This window comes from Castor canadensis, chromosome 13 (genome assembly GCF_047511655.1).
Source record: "Castor canadensis chromosome 13, mCasCan1.hap1v2, whole genome shotgun sequence".
NCBI lineage: Eukaryota > Metazoa > Chordata > Mammalia > Rodentia > Castoridae > Castor > Castor canadensis.
Window position 1 is genome coordinate 65,446,906 of NC_133398.1, and position 13,729 is coordinate 65,460,634.

The window sequence follows — 13,729 nt, forward strand, 5'->3', positions numbered from 1 at the left end:
CACTTTCTCCACTCCTATTCAATATAGTTTTGGAATTCCTAGCCAGAGCAATAAGACAACAGGAAGACAAAGGGATTCAGATAGATAAGGAAGAAGTCCAACTATCCCTATTTATACACAACATGATCCTCTACCTAAGAGACCCCAAAAACTCTACCAGAAAACTATTAGAAATCATAAACTCTTTCGGCAAAGCAGCAGGATGCAAAATTAACATACAGAAATCAGTAGCTTTTCTATATACCAACAACACACAGTCTAAGAAAGAAATCAGAGAAACAATCCCATTTACAATAGCCTCAAAAAACAATAAAATACCTTGGAATAAATTTAACAAAAGAAACTAAAGACCTTTTAATGAAAACTATAAACTCCTGAAGAGAGAAATCAAAGAAGACATCAGAAGGTAGAAAGATCTTCCATGCTCATGGATTGGTAGAATCAACATTGTGAAAATGGCCATACTACCAAAAGCAATTTACATGTTCAACGCAATCCCTATCAAAATGCCAGTGACATTCTGCACAGAAATAGAAAAAATGATCGTGAAAAACATATAGAAACACAAAAGACCTTGAATAGCCCAAAGCAACTCTGAGCAAAAAGTTGCTGGAGGCATCACAATACCAAACTTCAAACTACACTGCAGAGCCATAACAATAAAAACAGTATGATATTGGCACAAAAACAGTAAGACCAATAGATCATAATAGAAAATCCAACATAAACCCATGCATCTATAGCCAATTGATCTTCAACAAAGGAGCTCAAAACACATGATGGAGAAAAGACAGCGTCTTCAATAAAGGCTGCTCGGAAAACTGGATATCCACATGTAGAAGACTGAAACTAGATCCCTGTCTTTCACTCTGTACCAAAATCAACTCAAATGGATCAAAGACCATAATATAAAGCCTGAAACTGAAACAACTCCAAGAAGCAGTAGGAAATATACCGGAACAGATAGGTATAGAGAATGACTCCCTAAACAAAACTCAAAAGGCTCAGCATCTAAGAGAAACAATGAACAAATGGGACTACATAAAACAAAAGAGCTTCTGCCCAGTAAAGGAAACATTCACCATACTTTAAGAGACCGTCCACAGAATGGGTGAAAATCTTTGCCAGCTACTCATCTGATTAGGGACTAATATCCAGAATTTACAGGGAACTCAAAAATCTCAGTCCCTGAAGAATCAATACCCCACTGAAGAAATGGGCACATGAATTCAACAGGGAATTCTCAAAGGAAGAGGTACAAATGACCAGTAAATACATGAAGAAGTGTTCAACTTCCCTGGTTTTAAAAGAGATACAAATCAAAACAACATTTAGATTTCATCTCACCCCAGTTAGAATGGCCATAATCAAGGGTAATAACAACAAATGCTGGTGAGGATGTGGTGAAACAGGAACCCTCATACACTGATGGTGGGAATGCAAATTAGTCCAACCACTATGGAGAGCAGTATGGAGAGTCCTCAAAAAACTAGAGCTAGTAAACATTGATCTACAATTTGATCCAGCAGTACCAACTCTTGGGGATATACCCAAAAGACTGTGACACAGGTTACTCCAGAGGCATCTGCACACCCATGTGTATTGCAGCACTGTTCACAATAGCCAAGTTATGGAAACAGCCCCACCACTGACGAATGGATGAAGAAAATGTGGTATCTATACACAGTGGAATTTTATGCAGCCATGAAGAAGAACGAAATGTTATCATTTGCTGGTAAATGGATGGAATTGGAGAACATCATACTGAGTGATGTTAGCCTGGTCCGAAAGACCAAAAATCATATGTTCTCCCTCATATGCGGACATTGGATTAAGGGTAAACACAACAAGGGAATTGGACATTGAGCACATGATAAAAGCAAGAGCATACAAGGGAGGTGTGAGGATAGGTAAGATACCTAAAAAATTAGCTAGCATTTGTTTCCCTCAACGCAGAGAAACTAAAGCATGTACCTTAAAAGCAACTGAGGCCAATAGGAGAAGGGGACCAGGAACTAGAGAAAAGGTTAGATCAAAAAGAATTAACCTAGAAGGTAACACACATGCACAGGAAATTAATGCGAGTCAACTCCCTATATAGCTATCCTTATCTCAACTAGCAAAAACCCTTGTTCCTTCCTATTATTGCTTATACTCTCTCTTCAACAAAATTAGAGATAAGGGCAAAATAGTTTCTGCCTGGTATCGAGGGGGTGGGGGGGAGAGGGAGGGGGCGGAGTGGTTGGTAAAGGAGGGGGTGGGGGCAGGGGGGAGAAATAACCCAAGCATTGTATGCATGTATGAATAATAAAAAAATTAAAATTAAAAAAAAACTAGAGCTAGAACTGGCATGTGATCCAGTGGTAACCGCTCTTGGACATCTACCCAAAAATAAGACAGGATACAGTAGAGACACCTGTACACTGATGATCATCACAGCATTATTCACAATAACCAAGCTCTGGAAACAACCCAGGTGCCCTACAACTAATGAATGGTTCAAGGAATTATGGAATGTATATACACAAAAGAGTGTTACTCAGCTAAAAGGAATGACATGTGGTTTGAAGGTAAATGGATGCAACTGGAGAACATCACGTTAAGTGAAGTTAGCCAGTATCAGAGACATAAAAGTCTCGTGTTTTCTCTCATACACGGAGATCGTTCCAAAAGATAAACATATATGCAAAAACAAGCATGATCATATGCAAACTCAAAGGCAGAACATGTTTGTAACAGTGGAACTACTCTATGGAACTTGGGGAAAGAAGGAAAGGAAAAGAGAATGATAGAGCATCAGTAGTATCACATAACATAAGATGTGAAGGTAGAGGATATAAGGGTGTGTATTGAAAGCTGTTGAAAAATGGGGGGGATGGGATGTAAAGGGGTAAGGGAGACCAGTGGAATGATTAAACAGCCCAAAGTAAAGTACACCCACAGTGGACATACATTGAGATGCCCTTTGAATGTCAACTTAAGTATTAGTAATGAAAACCAGGATTATAAAATATGTACAGTGTGTGTAGGGGGAGGGTACTTGTGAGAGAGGGGAGGGTGATGGAAGAAGATTAAGGTGATGATATATGATTGATGGGTTTCATATACCTATATGAAACAGAACTAAAAAACCTCTTGCAATTGCTTTGGGTGGCATGGGAACGGAGCAGAGGGGGAGAGACAATGAGGGAAATGTAAATTATGTACAATATAAGTCTGATTGGAATTGTCACTTTGAATCCTCCCATAATGAATATATCCTCATAAAAAATTTTATAAAAATATAAATAAAATAAAGCCATGAGACAGGTAGGAATCATCTGAACACGGTACATCAGCATTTAGAAGTGAAGTAATTGAGTAGGACTCTTTTTATCAGAGACTTTTCAGGAGTGCTTAGTAGGAGGATAACCAAAAAAAAAGTTGCCTTGAAAACCAGGTAAAGCAAATCAATTGAGGAAGATGAAGAATAAGAATTCATTATTGAAAAACTAAATAAAAGTCTTCAGAGTCTATTCAAGAGAATTAGGAGAGAGAACATGAAGAGTCCTCTTTCATGGTGGCTTGCTGTAAAGTGGAGTAGAGAAACGGGGCAGCACTTGAAGATTATGAAAGGGTACTTTGGTTTTTATTGTTGTTTGTTTCCATCTTATTAACTAAATATTTCAATATATAGTTTCAAATGTTAAAAGTTAGTTTAGCTTTCAAGAAGTAACATGTTTTGTTACTGATGGAAATGATCTAAAAGACAAAAAAATGGACATTTGGCAGAGTGATATCCTTGAATACACAAAAGAGAAATGCATAAAATTGGAATTGTTAACTTAGATACATATCAGTACAAATTAAGGGACTTTGCAGATAAACCTGAGTATGTGAAATTTCTCTGATTGCTTTCATTTTTCATGAAATAAGAAGAAATTAGGGCTGGTGTAATGGCTTAAGTGGTAAAGTGCCTGCTTAGCAAGCAGGAGACCCTGAATTCAAATCCCAGTACCACTAAAAAAAAGAAAAAAAAAGAAGAACCAGTCATTAACATCAGAGTGAGAGGGAAAGAGAACTTCCTATTTTTCCCAAATAGATATTTCTCTATTCTGACCTTATAGATTGAAAGGGAAATTTATTTTACAATTATCCTTTGGTAACTCATTCTAGTATCTTACAGCCCCATAAAATCCTTAAACAATAATTTTAAATAAATTGAAAATAATTCTTAATCAACATTTGTTGAATATTTGTGTGCCATATAAACTGTGAGGTGAATGCTATTGTTATTACCATCCTACAAATAAGTAAACTGATGTTCCAGAAGGATTTAGGAATTTGCTTAGTCTATTTGAGATAAAGATAAGTACTTAAACTCCAAAATGCACAAATTAAAATTTATAACAAAAACAGGGCTGGTGGCATGCTCAAGTGATAAAGTGCCTGACTAGCAAGTACAAGGCCCTGAGTTCAATCCCCAGTACTGCCCCCACAAGAAAAAAAAGAAGAAGAATTTATAACAAAAGTCAATTGGAGAATTTATGTTTAACTTTGTTTTTTTAAATAAACTAAGGATAAGTGTTGAATAAATTAGAAACTTAGCTGAAAGCAAAAGGAATAACAGAGGACTTCCAAAATACCATGTAATCATTTGGAAATGTTTCCATATCTCTCCATAGTCTCTCAGGAACATAACTAAGATCTCTGTGAAAGATTACTTTTCAGCTTTAATGCCCTATGTGTAATGAAAACTATTTCTAGTAAGACCCAAAGATGGCAATCTGTGTAATAGTCAAATAATATTGTTGCTTAAAATTTCTTGATGAGCTTTTTTAAAATGATCTAAACTATATTAAAATTAGTAATATTACTATCTCAAATTCATTAGTCGGTGCAGCTAGAAAAAATAATTACCTTTCTCTCACTTAATAGGCTTAGTGGTTAAGATTAAAACAAGTCAGGCATAGTGGCACATTCTAGTAAATCCCAACACTCAGGAAAAAAAGGCAGGAGGATCACCATTTGCAGGTCAGCCTGGGCTACATACTGAGTTCAAGACCAGCCTCAGCTGTATAGTGAGATGCTAGCTCAAAAAAATAAAAAATGGCCAGGCACAGTGGGTCATGCCTGCAATCCCAGCTATTCAGGAAGTTGGAGATTGGAAGGATCACTGCTTGAAGCCAGCCACAGCAAAAAGTTAGCAAGGCCGCATTTCCATCAATAAACTCTGTGGTGGATACACACCCATCATCCTACTTACACAATAGGCTGTAGATATCAAGCAGGAAAAAACACATGACCCTACATGAAAAATAACAAAAGCAAAAATGGGATGGGGATGTGACTTAAGTAGTAGAGCACCTGTCTAGCAAGTGTGAGGCCCTGTACTTGTACTGCCATAAATAAATAAATAAATACCAACCCCTCCCCCCAAAAATATTAGAACATGCTTTTAATGACAGTTGAAAATATTTCAATATATAGTCAAAAATGTTAAACGTTTGTTTAGCTTCTGAGAGTGTAATATGTGTGTATTGTTAATTGTATTGGGTATTTTATTTCAGGAGCCGCCTGAAGAAAGACTATGATGATTTCAGAAGACAACCTGATCATGATAAATTCTCTAGAGAACTGTGGGCTACTGAAGAATGTGAAGGAGATCTTGGAAAAGAATTTCCTAAAGTAGAAATAAGTAAGTCTATAGACTCAACAGAACCTCTAGATGTCCTAGAGAAAGATCACCTTGATTCAGGTAAGCATTAAAACTTTTTAAAAATCAACACTAAATGCATATGAAGTTAAGTTTTTATTTATAAAGAAAAGATAATCTGGTCAGTGTACATTGATTGGAGAAATCTGATGTGTTTTAAAGTACTGTCCATATCCTCATAAGAAATTTCTTGGGATTCACTATTAACATTTCTAGCAGTTTCTAGAGCCAATGCCTGACTCCAAACTGTAGACATGTTATTGCTCATTACAGACCACACATCCTTAATCTGTTACTCTTTAAAATTACTTCATTCTCTTCTTTTTATTATTACTACTTTTAAATAAGTTCTGTTTCTGAAGTTTGCCTTAAATGGAATTTGGCAAGTCCCTAATACTGTGAAGTGGTTTTTGTTTTTTAAATGAGGAATGACCAAAGGTGATGGTCTAAGAATACCAGAATGAACACATCATTCTAATAACAATAGGTGGCTGAACCTCTCGTTTCAACTCATCAGATTATATTATTCTATAAATCTAGTTTAATGACTTTCTTTAGTATAAGAAGTTAATATGAAAGTTTGTGGTTAGAAATGTATCAAAATGTTTTCCATGTCTTTGGTGATTGTAAAAGTATAACTTATCAACTCAGTTTGATCAGATATGATCATAAATTTTTGCTAGAAAGGTAAACATCAGAGAAATCTAGACATTTTTCATCCTTTAGAGTCTCTAAAAACAGATTAGATTGGTGAACCATCTCTTTGGTATCCAGGTTCCCCTATCTAGAGGAAGAGAACTTAGTAGACTTTCCAAATTAAACTTTGCACCCTAATTGTTGAACTTGAGTATCTCTTTAAAAGATGAAAATTTTCCCTTTGCATTAACATTGGCATCAGAATTAGGCCAAAATATTTTTTTCAATAATAGGCTGCTCTTGGGCATATATATCAAAATTACATGTCAAAGATCACTTTACCTCCATCAGTGGTGCTAAGAGATAGACTTCTTACTAAATTGCCAACTCAAAGATTGACTTTTATTTTTGTGATTGGTGTTGTTGCTATTCAACTGGTGTTTTCTATAAACAAAATGCTTGTTTTTATAATTTTCAGATGATATGAAATTGTCAGAATCAGATTTTCCTATGGCCAGAAGCAAGCTGTTGAAAAAGGAATTGCCTTCTAAAGATGTACTGAAGACACTGCCTAAAACACTTAAACGACAGTCCAAACAAACTAGTTATCTGGAGGACAGCACAAAAGAGCTTTCCCCAAGGAAGAAAGCAAAGTTAAGCACAAATGAGACAACAGTTGAGAATTTGGAAAGCGATATGCAGATTGATTCTATGAATGAATCAAAGCATACAGAGCTACCATTTTCAGAGTCATTTGCCTCAGTGGATTCAGTATCAGTGTCTGCTCTCCAGAAAGGGACCAAACCTATTCAGGCCTTGCTTGCAAAGAATATTGGGAACAAAGTGACCTTAACAAATCAACTGCCCCCTTCTACAGGAAGAAGTGCTCCTGCCATCGAAAAACCAGTTATATCTCTTCCAGAAGTAAGCCCCACAAAGCCAGCATTGACCTCCTTCAACAGTACAAAAAGTCCGTTACAAATGGTATACAAAATACCCTGTAGTCAGTGGTTGCCAATAGAGTTTCACAATAGCCCTGTAAAGATTCAGGTGCAACCTATGGTGGATCCTAAAACTGGAGAAAAAATCATGCAGCAGGTTCTTATTCTGCCTAAGAATTTTGTGATTCAGCACAAGGAAGGAAAAGCAGTTACAAAAGAAATACCACCACTTAAGCAAAAAGGTTCAGAGCAACATTATTCACCTTCTCCACAGACAGCAAGCATAAACTCTTTAGCATCAGTTCTTGTCACTTCAGCAGGAACTGTTTCTACCCCACTGCCTAATACAATTCTCAAAAAGACTATTATACCTTCATCAAATGTGAGTAGTGCTAGACCACAGCCTTTGTCGCCCAAAACCTCTGTAAGTAATTTATTAACACCACCAGTTAAAACTAGCCAGAGTGAAGCAGGAAAAGTCAAGAATGCAGTTTCAGTAACCACATTCTCCCAGCCCATTGCTTCACCCAGTATTTCCTCAACAGTTCAGCCTCTGTTATCAGCAACAACACTAACTGGATCTATAAATCCTGGTAATTCCCTTACCACTTTTGCAAAACAAACTACTGACTCTTCAGAAGCAAAGCAAGAATTGAAAACTGTGTGTATAAGAGATTCACAGTCAATTCTTGTTAGGACACGAGGTGGGAACACTGGAGTTGTAAAAGTGCAGACCAATCCAGATCAAAATTCGCCCAACAGTTTATCTTCAAGTTCAGTTTTTACTTTAGCTCCTCAACTTCAGGCATTTCTGGTGCCAAAATCAACTTCATCATCCTCTGCTTTGTCACAAGTAGCTGGAATGACTACCACATCTAGCCTCCCACTTTTCAGCCAAACACCAACTTCTGTTTCCATTCCATGTGGCTTTAGTCCATCCGTGGGGAAAAATCTCAAACCTACATTAAGCCAATCCTCCAGCAGTGGTAATTTGAGCCACTTAACAGATAAAACTTCACACACATCCTCTTCTCCTGTGAAGTCCTCTGTTTCTTCCAGCACTCAACTACCATCAACAACAAGTAGTTCAGTAAGTGTAATTAGCATATCAACAGGAAATTTTGGACAAACCAATGCAAATGTTACTCGTACTCCAACTAAACAGCATCATGTAGATTATATCACAAAAAGTCACCCTGTTACAAGATCAGAGGCAGCAACAGCAATAAATGGAGATGCGGTCAGTGGGACTCCAGTTCAGAAACTTATGCTAGTATCAGCTCCATCTGTTCTTCCTTCTGGCAATGGAGCTGCAATTAGTGTGGCACCTGCATCAACATCTACAGGTGTTTCCAACCAGAAATTGGTTTTTATTAATGCTCCAATTTCCAGTAGTACTTCAACCTCAGCTATTGTTGGAGAGTCATTAAAACAGACTTTTCCGTCCCTCTTCAATAAAACATATGTTAAGAATCCAGAGCCACCCCAGATAGTAATAATTCCATCTACAATGGGAGCACCAATAAAAATAAATTCTTCACCAACTGTATCTCAGATAAAAGATGTGAAAATTGGATTAAACATAGGTCAAGCAATTGTAAATCCTTCAGGTAGTGTCCCAGCTATACCATCAATTAATTTACTGCAAAATGTAACACCAAAGGGAGAAGACAAAAGCAGCAAGGGCTATGTTTTGCCATTGTCAACAAGTGGTAATTCAGTTCCAGTAAGCTCAAATTTTGTGAGTCAAAATATTCCTACTATTAATGAATCAGTGACTTCTGCAGCAAAAGCAGTAAACATGTTTTCAGTAACAGGAGCAAGTGTATCTTTGGGTTCCCTTTCAGTGACCTCAGCCTCCACATCAGTTGGGACACAACCTCCTGTTTTAGTCAGTGGAAATGATACCTCTTCAAGAATTATGCCTGTTTTGTCAAATAGACTATCTACATCGAATCTCGGAAATACTGTGGCTATATCAACTGTGAAAACAGGACATCTTGCATCATCTGTTCTGATTTCAACTACACAACCAACAGTGTCTCCTAAATGTTTGACATCAGCTTTGCAAATCCCCATTACTATTTCCTTGCCTCCGCCTGTGACTACATCTCCAAAAATAATTAATACAGTTCCACATTCAGCAACAGTACCAGGAGCCACACATTCTGTATCTCTTTCTAAAAGACAATCTCAGACTTCTCTCCAGTTTCATTCACCAGGGATTTCAACTACAGTGCCAACAAATGTAAACACAAATAAACCTCAATCTGAATTGTCATCCCTTTCACCAAGCCCAAGTAAAATGATTAATATTTCTAATTTTACTTCTCTGCCAAACCAGCAAATGTCCCCTGCTATAGTAAAATCAACCACCAGTCACAATTCTGCCCCAGGTGGTTCTGCCATTCGCAGTGCTACACCACCATCAAATGTAACTAGTCTGGTAGGGGGTCAATTCAGCGAACCTTGTATGCAGCAAAAAATAGTTATCAACACCAGTACACCTTTGGCACCTGGTACTCAGATCATGATTAATGGAGCACGGTTTATTGTTCCACCACAAGGTCTTGGAGTTGGCAGCCATGTTCTTCTTATATCTACTAATCAAAAATATGGACCTCCTTTAGTTCTTAATAGTGCCCAGGGCAGTCAGGCTACACCAGTAGACAAATCTTCCCAGAAGATTACACTAGCATCAAATAATCCTTTAAGTGGGCAACCTGTAAAACATTCTATAAGAAGCTCTACAAAAATTACAGACTCTCTTGGGAATTCGAGTTCTCTCCCTACAGTACATACAACACCACAAATTATAAACACAACTGCTAAAGTTTCTGTTCCATCTTCTGTACCAACAGGGTCATTGACTGCAGTAATTAAGTCTCCTCCAGCTACTCTTTTGGCTAAGACATCTTTGGTTTCTTCTGCCATTTCTTCCAATAATCCTCCACTGCCAAGTAGCACTTCGGTATTTCATTTGGACACATCTGTCAAAAAATTGTTGGTTAGCCCAGAAGGAGCCATTTTGAATACCATAAATACTCCAGCATCTAAGGTTTCTTCACTATCTACATCTCTCTCTCAGATTGTTGTATCTGCCAGTCGAAATCCTGCTTCTGTCTTCCCTGCTTTTCAATCATCTAGCTTAGAGAAGCCTGACACAGCTGCATCTTGAATTTAGACTATAAACGAGCCAGTTTTAAAATAATGGGGCATTGTTTTAATTCCCATAGAAATTTTAACTGTTTATTATACTGTTGAAAACATACTATACATAGTTTGTGCGCGCGTGTGCGTGTGTGTATATGTGTGTGTATTAATGTATATTCGTTAGCTTGCAACAAGACTTTTCTTGGGGAGGGACAAGTGTATACCATTTTGCTCATTGGTATGAGGATGTTTTCAAAAGTTTTTTGTTTAGAGTACATGGTCAAGATTTACCTGTCAACATAACAAATTGAACAAAGTCAAAATTTATCAGAGTAAGCTAGCATTTTGCACACTTACATTGACATGTTTCTTATTGAATTTGGACTATTGCAGCGTATCATTGATATAGTATTCTGTGTCACTAGTGAAATCTTATTTTTGTTTCTGTAAAAAAGAAAAAAAAATATATATATATATATATATTTATGCATTGTGAAAATGCAGTCCATGGTGTAAAATTGTACAAATTCCTAAATTCCTAACAAACCTGTACTGAATATATGTACAAAGAACTATGCTGTCTTATTTATGTTTTGTTTACATAATGTATAGTTTTTTAAGTATTTTAGTAATTTTGGACCAGTGAACTATTAGCAACTATGCAGACAAATCTGCATGTAATAAACTGAGTTGCTGTATTTCCTTGTTTGAATACCATTTTTAAAGTGTGTTCTTATTCTATTGAAAGGATACATTATATAAATGAAGATAGTACTTTTAAAAAAGTATTAAGGCTTGGAAATTTGTATTAATAATAGCGTTTGTACAAGATTTTACAGTTTACAGTGTTTACTTTCATATATATCATTTGATTTTCACAGTACTCTTGAGGACTTAAGTGATAGATCCATGGTTACCCAACTAATGGGTAGTAGAGCCAGTACTTGAATTTGATGCTGTAAATACTTTTTCCCTGGGTCTATTCTTTTTTTAAAATGTCATTCTGGATTTCATGGGTTCACACTTGTTTTAAAAAAAAAATCCAGACAGGCGACAAGTTGCTCATGTCTGTAATTCTAGCTTCTTAGGGGGCAGAGATCAGGAGGATCACAGTTCAAAGCCAGTCCGGGCAAATAGTTTGTAAGACCCTATCTCAAAAAAATAAATAAATCACAAAAAAAGGCTGGTAGAGTGGCTCAAGGTGTAGGCCCTGAGTTCACACCCCAGTACCACAAAAAAAAAAAAAAAAAAACAATAAAAGAAATGCACCATCACCTTCCATTATTGACCAAAATATGTGACTTTTTTTCTGACTTGTATATTTGATCTGTGTTTACATGCCCCAAATGTATAGTATGTTTCTTAAAACTTTTTTTTTTTTGAGACAGTCCTGCTCAAAGATCATGAACTCATGATCTCCCTGCTTTAGTGACTCTAGTACTGGGATTATAGGCATTGCCATCACATCTGGCAAAACTTTTAGAGTCCTAGGAAGTTGGAAAGATAGTACAGAAACGTTTATATACCCTTCACCTTTCTTGTTCCAGATATGTTTATATTTTTTAATTGTGTTCAGTTTGATTTTTGAAAATTATATTTAAGGACATGAATATTTGTAGTTTAGAATTAAAAGTGAATGTGGACATCAGTGCTATTTCTTTTTATTATAATTACAGAGCAATTGCTTAAATTCCATTGTAAAGCAAGTTTTGTGTCTCAGTTGATTCTCAGGGTTTGACTTTGTAGTATTTCAAAATATGCCTCATTTTAAATAAAAGGTAGCTTTTATATTTATTGGATCCTTATATCTATTCTCTTATTTGAGATACTAATTGTATATACATTCCATTTATAATGATATATTGTTGAACCTTATCATATAGAGTTATAGTCTGAAATTTAAAATGTTAGAAAAGGTAGGCAGACCTAAAATTTCCTTACATTGAAATGATGTTATAAGTGGAAAGAACAGGAGTATTCCTGAAAAGTTGCTAAAAGCTCTCAAAAATTTTAGAGGAGGGAGATATTTGTTGTGGTTTTGGAGTTTTTATTGTTTACATTTTTTTGTTTGGGGTATTTTTGGGTGGGGGTTGTTTTGTTTTTGAGGCAGGAGTTCACTGCATAGCCTAGGCTGGACTCAAACTTGAGATCCTCCTGCCTTAGTCTCTTGAGTGCCAGGATTACAGGTATGTCCCACCATACCCAGCTTCTCAAAAATGTACATTAATACAGTACCTTTACCGATTATGTCTAATCTACTCAGTCTTCCCCTCTCACTGTTAGTTTAAAAAGCCCTGGGATTTTAAGGGATGTAGGTGATACTTACAGTACATGCGTTGCACATATGTGGTACTCAATAAATGAGTATATTCATATGCCCAGCTCTTAAAACAAAGAAACCTAAAACTGCTCACTTTTTATCTCAAAATAATTCTCCAAGCCACTTCCAGAAAATTTATTGAATTACCTATTGCCTTATGTTAATCCTGGTGAAGAACCTAAACTAAGTAACCACAGAATCTCTTCTAACTCCTAAACCCAAAATTCTAATACAACCTTCAAAGCGTTAGTGAATCTTGAGGGTGAAAACCCAAGTTTATGACTTTAAGAATTCTTCAGGCTGCTCCTGCTGCTTCTCCTTTATTTCTGTCTACTGCACTCTAGTTTTAGTTTCTAGAAATTTTTGAGACCCGTCAAGGTCTACCCAAATGTCCTCTTTGACTTAATATCTGATTATGGATTCTCATTACATGTTACATAACTCTTGCCATCCTCCAGCCAACATAAGGATATAGCATTCCTTCACATGCATAGTGTAATTATTTGTGATTATTTAATGCCTATCTTGCTTTTTGAACACAGAAACCTTGTCAATTATCACCCCATCTACAGACACACAGTATTCCATATGTATTTATTAAATAACTGAGAAATCTAGGTCATGTCTTATATTATTTCAGATCTTGTTTACCTTTCAAAACTAATACTCCAAGCCAGAAATGGTGTTACATACATGTAATCCCAGCATTCAGGGAGACTAAGGCAGGAGGATTGTGATTTGAGGCCAGCCTGAGTTACATAATAAGACAGTCTTTTAAAAAACACACCCACATTTTTATTACCAGAAACTTAGCTAACTTAATGGATTTACATATTTAAAAAGTTGAATTCCTTCCCTTTGCAGTTTTTATAGGTCATTTGGGTTTCTGGGATCTTGGTTATAAGAGTACAAAAATTCCTCAATTCTTTGTTCTCAATGTTAAGTATTCTTTAAAATTCATCTATTAAGTATATGTATAATGGA

The 13,729-nt window shown here is 36.2% G+C and overlaps 1 protein-coding gene across 2 annotated transcripts in view; it reads left to right on the forward strand.

Annotated features, from left to right (window-relative positions):
• The window catches only part of Brd10 (bromodomain containing 10), a 112,408-nt gene extending 100,189 nt beyond the window's left edge, over positions 1-12,219 (forward strand). For both annotated transcript variants that reach the window (XM_074051916.1, XM_074051917.1), the window contains 2 exons: positions 5,550-5,737; positions 6,810-12,219. In XM_074051916.1, the coding sequence (XP_073908017.1) occupies positions 5,550-5,737; positions 6,810-10,450 (3,829 nt within the window). In that variant the 3' untranslated portion in view covers positions 10,451-12,219. The remainder of the gene's footprint in view (positions 1-5,549; positions 5,738-6,809) is intronic.
• The last annotated feature ends 1,510 nt before the right edge of the window (positions 12,220-13,729 follow it).